Source organism: Galeopterus variegatus, unplaced genomic scaffold, assembly GCF_000696425.1.
Source record: "Galeopterus variegatus unplaced genomic scaffold, G_variegatus-3.0.2 Scaffold3430, whole genome shotgun sequence".
In the NCBI taxonomy this organism is placed as follows: Eukaryota; Metazoa; Chordata; class Mammalia; order Dermoptera; family Cynocephalidae; genus Galeopterus; species Galeopterus variegatus.
Window position 1 is genome coordinate 76896 of NW_007729541.1, and position 10666 is coordinate 87561.

The 10666-nt window shown below is 36.0% G+C and overlaps 1 protein-coding gene across 2 annotated transcripts in view; it reads right to left on the reverse strand.

Annotated features, from left to right (window-relative positions):
• Positions 1-413: 413 nt before the first annotated feature.
• DYDC1 (DPY30 domain containing 1) overlaps positions 414-10666 on the reverse strand; it is a 22399-nt gene continuing 12146 nt past the window's right edge. The window contains exons 4-7 of one of the 2 annotated variants that reach the window (XM_008585050.1): positions 5882-5974; positions 2952-3008; positions 2382-2486; positions 414-497 (exon numbers count right to left, since the gene is read on the reverse strand). In XM_008585050.1, coding sequence (XP_008583272.1) covers positions 468-497; positions 2382-2486; positions 2952-3008; positions 5882-5974 — 285 coding nt within the window. In that variant the 3' untranslated portion in view covers positions 414-467. The remainder of the gene's footprint in view (positions 498-2381; positions 2487-2951; positions 3009-5881; positions 5975-10666) is intronic. The other variant, XM_008585051.1, reaches the window with a different exon arrangement.

The window sequence follows — 10666 nt, forward strand, 5'->3', positions numbered from 1 at the left end:
ACCACACCGGCGCCACCATATAAATGTGAATTAAGTCTGAATTAAGTCACTTCCCAGAAAACTGCAGAAAGCTTAATATTTGCTCCCAGGAGGAAACGCCATATGTAAAGCTAGATGAATGCTCATGAGCTCTACAGAGGGGGCAGCCTCGTTCACTTCTCAGGCCACTAGCTTTCCTCCCAGGCAATCTTGTTCTCACATCGATGCACACATCCTTTCAGCTCTTCTCCCATTTGCCTCTCTTGGTTGCATCAGCAAATTCTCTCCTGTTCTCCCAGTGAAGTCATATGAACAGCCAGTTGCATTGGGGGATCCAAAACAACTTTCCAAGGCTACCCTTGAAGCCCATTTACAGAATTGTCTTTAGACGAAAGAAAAGTGGCAGAGGGAAAAAATACTAATTGAGAACCTCATGATTTGAAACTTGAAACAAGCAGAAAAGTTTATTTATTGCCCTTAGGTTGATCCTACAAATCTTGATCAATGTTTAATGCAACCTAAAAGTAAAATAAAAAGTAAATATGCTTTAATACACTTAGAACTGTGAAAAGGTGCAAGCCAAAGAAAATAGTTTAGGTAATTTCTATGAGACTATGTAAATGAAGCTTTTTGAGAGTTTCAGATAATTTCAAACAATATCCAAATAGAATATAATCATAAGTTATGTTCTTAAAGAGTTATTAACAGGTCATTTCTTCTGCTTTTCTTGGTATCCTTTCTCATTCTTCTTGAGGTCCTTTTCCTGTGGCCGCCCCTTAAGTGCTGGAATTTCTTTTTTTTTTTTTTTCTTTTTTTATCTTTTTTCGTGTCCGGCAACGGATCGCAACCCTCAGTGTCGCGCCCGTACCGGACCGGGACTGGCAACGGGATCGCAACCCTCGGTGCTGCGCCCACACCTCGCTCAGCCAGTGAGCGGGAACCGGTCTGTATGTGGGATCCGAACCCTCGGCAGGAGTGCCACCGCGCTCCCAGGCGGCGCACTGCAGCAGTACGCCACCGGGCCGGCCCAAGTGCTGGAATTTCTAAGAGTCTCACACACTGCACTGTCCCTGAGGTACATTACTCACTCCCCTAGAGTATCGTTCCCACTAGCCCATGGCCCCAAAGGGAAGGTGTTTGTCCACTGCTATTTTCTAGCCCCCTGCATAGTGCCAAATCATAGCAGACATTTAATAAAATCTTACCCGCTGACAGACTAGCACCAAGTCCTTCCAGCCCTGCTTTCTAAACAGTTATTGAAGACACCATGTCTTGTCACTCTAGATCACTGTCATAGCTTCTAACTGGTGTCCTCACACTTATTTCTCCATCCCTTCTCCACATTGTAGCCAGATGGTCTTTCTACAATGCAGTTCTGATCATTTCGGCCTCCACTGCCTTTAGGATAAAATCTAAACTCCGAGCAGGAATTATGTGTCTTTTCACGGTCTGGCCCTTACTTTCTCCCCTGCCTCATGTCATCTCTCCTAGTCTCACTCTCTCTCTACTCTCTCCTAACTGGGTCTTCACACTTTCTGTGCCCTTTGCCTGGAACACTATCCTCAGCCCTCCACCCCACCACTGAGTAACAAATAGTTAACCTCCTTCCAGAAGCCTTCTATGACCAAGATTCCTCAACTGTGCTGACTGTCCCACTTTGTCAGTGCCCGCTGATTAAAGTGACCAGTTGTACCCTTCTGTAAACCTCCTGCTTTATACCTGATGATGTGACTCAATTATTAATAACTCCTCCTTTCATTATCAAATGCATACTGGTTTAGACAACAGGTTACCTAGTCATCATAACAATAACTACTAAATGCTTGTCTAATCACGTTTCCCTCACTAGACAGGATAGCATCTAGCACCGTGCCTAGCACACAGAAGACATGATATGTTTGTTAAATAAACAAATGGACCTATATACTCTAAGAGCATGCACTCGGGATATTTACTGAGAATCAAAATGGTGCTCCCCCAAATTTAAAGATCATGTATTTCCCGAAATGTTTTAAATACACATTTTGAAGAGGTTTTGAGATTTTCAAAGTCTAACTCCAAAGTACACAGATACAGATGGATGGATAGAGATATTGATATAGATATGGGGCTGGACAGTTAGCTCCGTTTGTTAGAGCGTGGTGTTATAACATCAAGGTCAAGGGTTTGGATCTCTGTGCTGCCACTACGTACTGATATAGATGTAGATATGTCAATGACACACTTTGCAAAAGGGCAGAACGCCAATGACGAACATGGTCAGCAACCAGGGAACAGATTGTCTTTCTGTGAAGCAAAAGGCCCATTTGCCAACCAACCCTGGCCTCATTTGCGCTAGGCTCTACCAACGTAAAAAAAAAAAAAAAAAAAAATCTGCTTTTACAATACATTTTGATACTTACATCAGATAACATTGGTTCATCAAGTTCTTCCACTCTGCTCAAGTTAGGCGCTCCATACCTATCACTAATTTCAGCTAGTGTTTTGCCTGAGTCTACTGATGATTCCTACAATCATAGAATTCATTTTTACTTTTAAATAACCTTGAAATTAATACATTACTTTTTTCAATTTTGAGAAGAAATTTCTGAATTAAAGCATTAAAATTCAACATCGTTAATTGGATTAACCAATACTTGTTAATGACAAGAGAATTCTAGTAATAAATGGTGAAATTTATAAAAAATACATTCAGAAATTTAAAATATATAATTGTAAGTAATTCTGTGTGTAATGTTTCAGTATATTCTAGGTTCTAAAAATACAAACACAAACTGAATATCCAATTTTTATCCACTTGGAGATTTTGCTTCAAAGCATATATTTGTGACTTTTTATTAGTAAAATATATATTTGGGCTATCAGCTTTGATAACATTTATTAAAAATTAGGTATTAATGCATCAAAATGAAGTTTTACATTCCAGGAAACTCATTCATTTTACAGATCATAGAGTAACTTTTTCTTCTCACCTCTGAATGTAAAGTATCTTCACTCTTAGCTATATTTTCTATATTCATTCTCATCTGCTATAATATATAAAAATAAAGAAAATACTCTAAATGTACTTCATTTTGATCACATTATATTTTCAAGCATTTTTATTTTTACATATTGCTATGGTAAGTTTAACAGCAAAAATTCTTTTTTAAAAAAAAATTTCTTCCAGAAATAGTTTAACAAAAATTGGCCATTTCCAAAAAACACCCACTGCATGCCCATCAATAAAAGAGAAACATAACAAAATAGAAAACTGACCATATGGCTATGATTTAAAGAAAAAAAAAATTGTAGATACTCAAGCATATCAGCAAAGTCCAATATTAAACACATTTTTATGAGTTATGATTAGGAATCTGATGAGATACCAAAGTAAAACTTAATACAAATGCTGAACTATTAGGTCAAAGGAGCTCTATAAAAGCATCTGCCCTCAAAGGCATTGCAGTTTGAGAGTCAACTTTAAAATAAGGCATAAGAAATGTTAACAAAAAACATACAAGGTGATGAAAGTAACAGCCAAAATTGTCATTTTTTAAGGAGTGATCTGAATACACTTAATACAAAACTGCAGATCACAGTCTCATTTACTACTCTATACTAACAGAAGACAACCATGTTTTACATATAATTAAATAAAATCCCTAAACATAGTTTTAAAAAATACAAATGCTGATGTTACCTCTTTTTAAAAAATTAAATGAGCTGAAACATTCAAACTGAAGCCAAATTATTAGCAAATGTAAAAAGTGACAATATAAACATTCTAATAAAACCTTAGAACAAAAGACTGTAAAGAGAACTTGCAGTTAGGTAGAGTTGTGCACATAGTGAGAAAGAAGTAAATATTTCTGAAAGAATTAATCTGGCCCCAGTCACTACCCAATGCATGAATCCTCACTTTAGTACTTGAGTGGCACCCTGTACAATACCATGAACACTGCAGTAGGAATGTACTGCCCAACATGGGAGGCCTCTTTCTGAATGTTGAAACATTCTAACCAAGCCAAACCTCGCTATGGTGTCTATCTTTTCATTCTAAGGCAACAAAATGGCCTAACTGATCCTGAGTTGATTCATTTTGGCTATTGGAAGACTAGGGATTTCATGACCTTACATATGGTCACCATAATTATAGGGACATACATGGTGCTGTTTTCCCAAGACCACCCCATTCTCCTGGTGGCTATACTGGGAATTTTATTATAGGACTACGTCCCCAGCCACGGGGATTGATATTTGACACAAAGTAAGACAGTCAGAATCCTCCCCCAAGATTCTTTTCTTAACTGAAACCAGAAAAGGAATCCATTCCTCTCAGATGCAAAGAGCCACAGATTATGAGGCTTGAGAGTCACTAAGGACCATGTTCCTCACCCACATGCAGCCATCCAGGCCACAGTGAGAGAGACTGAAACTGACAGCCAGAGAGCAGCAGAGGTGAGAGCCCTGGCAGCATTTGATTCTCTTACTCCCAAAGGTCTAGAACGCCCAGTTGTACCAGAGCCCTTCATGATTTAGGTGTTAAACCTGTTCTTCAACACAGTATCCTCCCAATAAATTTTCTCTGGCAAATGACAGTTTAAGTTGTGTGTCTGTAGCCACAAGAAGGCCAGAGCAAAGGACGTGAACGGAATCATCTCTGAGCAATGGGTGAGAGAGAAGTAATTTGTAGGTGCGGGGAGGTGAGGGATGATGAGTCAGTAGGAATATGAATTATTAAAGTTATTACAACTCCAGTCACACATTCTGATGATGCCTGGAGATAGTAAAATAACATGGGTGTGACCCTCTGGAGCCACAGAACAGAGGCCAATACTTCCTATAGACTTTCAAGCACCCAAATATAGCTATCAGGTCACCTTGAAAGAAAATACTTTAAATTTCCTCATTTTGATCGTCTTCTTGATATGTTCCTATTTTTACTCTTTCATTTTATATCACTGAATAATGGCTAAACAGAAAGATGATGCTTCTATGTTGTGTGCATATGTGTAGACCCATGTTACTACTACACTCAGACTGACAAAACTGCAGCATCCATATTTTTTAAAACTATGTATAGGGCTTTGAATTTATCTTTTAAAATCTCATTTTTTTTGTTTCAATTCACTCTTCACGCTTTTAAAAAATTGCTTTATACAATGATGGCTTCATTTAACCCATTAATAAATATATTACACGTATTCTCTAAAACTTGTTTCTATTTTCAATTTTAACTATGGAATAAATAAGTGGAATAACACTTGAGTAAGAGATAGTAGCTATAAACTCAGTCATTCTGAAGTTTGGTCTACATGACACATACTTTTTGGACACCAGGAAATGTTGGTCAAACTGGAGGCTTGACATTACACAGAAACAATTAATAAATGTGGACTTCGTTGAAATAAGTTACTGCATAGTTTATTTAAATAAAATACATGAAAATCCATATAAAAACATATTTTTAAAATGTAAGTTACTGTTGTTAATACATCTAACATAAAGAGACATACTACTGCCTCAGAGATCAGAATATCAACAATATTACAAAGAATTTAAACTTCAATATCAGCTAGCATAATTAGGAACAGCTAGCTCTTGACTAAAATGTTGATGATAACACTATTAGAGAACTCTACTGCTCACAAAGCCATTTCATATATGTGATCATATTTGATCCTCAAAACAATTCAGTGAGGTATCGCTAATAATTTTATACATACTGCTATCCCTATTTTTGAAACAAGTAAACTGAGACTGAAAAAGGTTATAAGACTAGTTTAAGTCACACAGCTAATGTGTGGCAGGTCTTTAGATTATGAATCCCATGGTCTTTCTGCTATAACAGTTGGAAGAAACAGTTTGAGGATTCTGAAAGGTTTTAAATAAAACAAACATTTATAAAACTTCAAATTACCTTCTTTAATTGTTCTTGAGCTCTTTGTAATTCTTCTATTCTCTGTTTCTCTTTTTCTTGCATTTCCGCCTCCAGCTGGAACGCCAGCTGTTCCTGAACATTCAGAAACATATTAGCCATATTACAGTCAGATCAATTGCAAGATAATTAAGCATATACCCACCTAAATTTCAGAAACTTACAAAAATAAATGGCCACGGCCACCTAATACTGTAGCTTTTACAGATATTTCCTGAAGTATAAATAAAAATAGGAGCTTTCTTAATTGCTAATTATGGAAAGCACAAATTGTACCAAATCAGGCAATTTTCTCTGTTCTTCTTGAAGCTGAAAATGAGACTGAAGTAATTTTTTTCAAATAAAATCTCTTTAAGCATAGGTGGATCTACCAACTACCAAACCTTGGTTGTAGAACAGTGGGTGAGAAAATTTTAAGAATACTATTAGAAACCATGGATAATCAACAATATATTTGGTCCCAACTAAACATATACATCACACTGGAATAGGCATCAGCAATAAAGCTTGCGGGCCAAATCTGACCCAACTCCTGTTTTTGTACAGCCCACAAGCTAAAAATAGTTTTTACACCTTGAAACAATTGCAAAAAATCAAAATAATATTTCATGGCACTTTAAAATTATATGAAATTCAAATTTCAGCATCCATAAATAAAGTTTTATTGAAACACAGCCATGCTCCTTCGCTTATGTATGGTCTATGACTGTTTTTGTGCTACAACAGCAAAGTGGAGTAGTTGTAACAGAGACTATATGTGGCACTCTCATGGCTTTGCACTGCTGCTCAGGACACTACAAATCACAGTGACATCTTTATATCTCAACAGTGTTTGGAGGGCCACAGTATCACTATACCATAATTTTTTTTTATTGTATCCATCATGTCAAAACAAGAAAAAAAGTGAACTCTGAATGCCACACTTTCAACAGTGTTTGGAGGGCCACAGTATCACTATACCATAATTTTTTTTTTATTGTATCCATCATGTCAAAACAAGAAAAAAAGTGAACTCTGAATGCCACACTTCTAAGGCACAATGAAGTGTGGACTATTCTGTTATCAAATTAAATGGCAAAATATGGTTTTTATTATACATTGACACTGTGCTAAAAGAATACAATAAGCATCAACATTACAGAAGAAGCATTCACAATATTCCCAACTCACATGAAAGTAAAGTCAGAAAAATTGGAAAATTTAAAACAGAATCATTTCATTAAAGCACAATTTCTTCACAAATATTAAAAATGAAAATATGGCTGTAGCAAAAGTAAGTTTCCAAGTAGTTCATTGGTTATCCAAGCAAATCCAAGCAAGGAAAGACATTTATCAATGGTAAGTTCATTAAAACATGTTTGATTTCAATGGCTGAAGAAATGAGTCCAGAAAAAAAAACAAGCGTGTTTAAGATTTCAGCCTCTTGGCAAGGATGGCCGCTGAGAGAGGTGACACTGGGAGCAACATCAATAGTCTATAAAAACAAGGCAAATGACTCTGAGTGGTTTTCCTTGGCTCTTAACGAGTGGACAGATGTTCCCAGCACTGCTCAGTTGCTGTTTATTTATAGAGTCAATGCTGAGTTTGAACTGATAGAAGAATCAGCCTTTATGAATAGTCTTTATGGAAAAATTACAGGCAAGAATATTTTCAAAGTTGAGAAACACTAATACGATACGACCTGAAGTGAGATCCGCTAAGATGTGTTACAACTGATAGTGATAGATATGTATGTGGTATGCAATAAGGCTTAGTTGAAAAAATTTACAAACTGTGAGAAAATATAAAGTGTTTAAAGGTTGGAAGTATTCAACAGCAGCTACTCTGCAGAAAATATTTGAAAATCTATCATGTTATTGAGCCAGTAGTGCCAACTGTGACTATCACTCGCTCTTTAGTGTGCGTGTGTGCGTGCATGCGAGTGTGTGCGTGTGTGCGTGCGTGCGTGTGCGTGTGTGTATACCACAATTTCTTCATCCAGTCACCTGTCAACAGGCATTTATGTTTTCCTATTTGCTAATGAGTTGTTTGAGTTCCTTATACATTATGAATATTAACCCCTTATCAGATATATGGTTTGCAGGTATTTTCTAGCAATTTGTAGGCTGCCTTTTTATTTTGTTGACTGTTTCCTTTGCTGTGCAGAATGTTTGCATTTGGGCTGGTCCCACTTGTTTATTTTTGCTTTTGTTGCCTGTACTTTGGGTGTTGTATCCAAAAACTCACTGCCAAGTCCAATGTCAAGGAGTTTTCCCATACTATGTTTTCTTCTATCAGTTTTATGGTTTCTGGTCTTATGTTCAGGTCTTTAATCCTTGTTGAAAATTAGTTGACCATATATGCTTCGTTTTATTTTGGGGCTCTCTATTCTGTTCCAATGGTCTGTGTGTCTGTTTTTATGCCAGTACCAATTACTATAGCTATGTAATATAGTTTGGAAACAGGTAATGTGCTGGCTGCCTCCAACTTTGTTTTCCTTTCTCAGGACGGCTTTTGCTTTTTCAGGGTCTTTTGTAGTTCCATATGAATTTTAGAATTTTTTTTATGTTTCTGTGAAGAACGCCATTGGAATTTTAATAGAGATTAAGTTTAATATGTAGATTGCGTTAGGTATTTTGGACGTTTTAACAATATTAATTCTTCCAATCCATGAACACAGCATTTCTTTCCATTTATTTATAACTTCTTCAATTTTTTTTATTAGTGTTTTATATTTTACCTCCTTAGCTAAATTTATTCATAAGTTTTATTCTTTTTAATGCTATTGTAAATAGAATTGTTTTCTTGATTTTTTTTTTGATAGGTTATTTGTGTACAAGATTTAAATTTTTCTGAATGAGAAGAACCATTTCCAACCACTATTATCAAACGTTATATGGCCTTAGAAATTAGCTTTTGCTGCAGACTTGATAATGTTTCTTAATTAAACCTAAAATTATAAGGCAAAACAGCACTGGTATGTAAAACTTACAATGCAGTAAAGTCACTTCAACAACAACTCATGTTGTTTGAATCGCAAATAATGTCAAGCTGCTTTATACTCTTCCAGTGCTGTCAAAAACTAAAACAATACCTCCATTCCCACACATATTGGCAGTGGATATATTTTCCAACCTCAAACTACAGTTCCAGAGTATTTTTTAGGCCTCAGTGTAAATGCAAAGGAAATTTTCAATTTCAAAATCTATTTAACTGAGCTATTAAGAAGCTTCTACCAACCTTCAACTGGAAGTGATTAATCTACAAGGTAATGACACACTAAAAGGCAGATATCAGGAGAAAAAGCTAATGAGTTCTACAAATGCCTTCTTAGAGATTAATATGCTTAAATTATATACACATGGATTGATATCAATATTTGACAGTACCTATCCGGGTGAAAAGATATTTTCAAAGATGAAATACATAAAAACTTATTACAGATCAGCATTAATACATAACCGTTTCTAATGTTTATATAAAATTTTCGATGATAGGGAACATTACCTTTGAACTCCAATTAAGTGAAATGTTATCTTTTAAAAAAAATTCTCATTAGTAAACCTGTATTACAAAAAATTTATATTCTATTTTTATTATTATCACCATTATTTGAATTTCATCAATGCAACATTTTGTAGGAATTTGTTTTCTCTCTTGATATACCTATATAATACCATAATACCTACAAAATATTCATAATTTTGCCTCTTGGCCTGCAAAGCATAAAATATCTTCTACCTGACCCTTTACAGAAAGTTTGCCAATTCCTAAGCTAGAAAATAATTTCTCATTATCAGTCCAGCACCATCCCATAAGCAAGCTAAGCTCGTCCCATTAAGAGCATTTTACAACATTTTCTAAATAACACATTTTTTAAATAATACATTCTTACAAATAAAGGTATAATAAACAGTGATTAATATTTTATTAACAAAAGGTTTTTGGTATTCCTATGTTATTTCCACTAAGACAAAAGTGATGGGGTATTTGAAATACAGAAATAGTATCACTTAATTAACTTTTAGACATTGGTAGAGGAAGTGAAATAACTCCAATCTCTCACCGTAATGCAAAGTGCAGTTGTTAAATATCAAGTGGATTGGTCAGTGTAACCAGCATCTCTACCCTTCAGCTCCCGTGGTTCAGAAGGCACTGAGAGGCCTCTCTGTTTCTTTCCATCTTAGCCCTTCTCTCATCTATTTTTGCCCACCAATCCACTTCTTTAACTGGCCATAAAATCTTCTACAGAATATTATTTTATCCTCAACCTACCAATGTTGCTTTGTGTTGCTTTGCCCCCCACGGATTTGTCGCCCACTTCCCCTGTGTGACGGAGACGCAAAGCATTACTCAAAGCCCATCTCTTCTGAACAGTGAGAAGCCCCCAAAAGGGGTTAACTTCCCTGCGACCCCCCAGCAAGAAGCAACCCTTCCTCAGGGAATTAACCCTGAATTGGGGTTCTCTTCCTGCATTTATTTTCCAGACCAGGAAGTTACAGGAAGAGACATAGGTGGGGTTATAGTTTAACAATATAAGCTGGTAACTTTCAGTGAAACAAGCCAGATGACATTCCAGTAGACAATTAAGTGGTCTTATCAACAAAAGCTTGATCTTAGCAAACATTCCTTCTTACAGTAATTTCTCAGTATCTTTACATAACAATCAGTAACTAGTCTGTCCTTGAGCCAGCAACCTTGCTGTGCCATGAATCTTTATCTTACACCAGAGACTTTATAGCCTGAGGAAAATTTCTAGTCCTCCAGAATGTCAATATTTGAAACTGC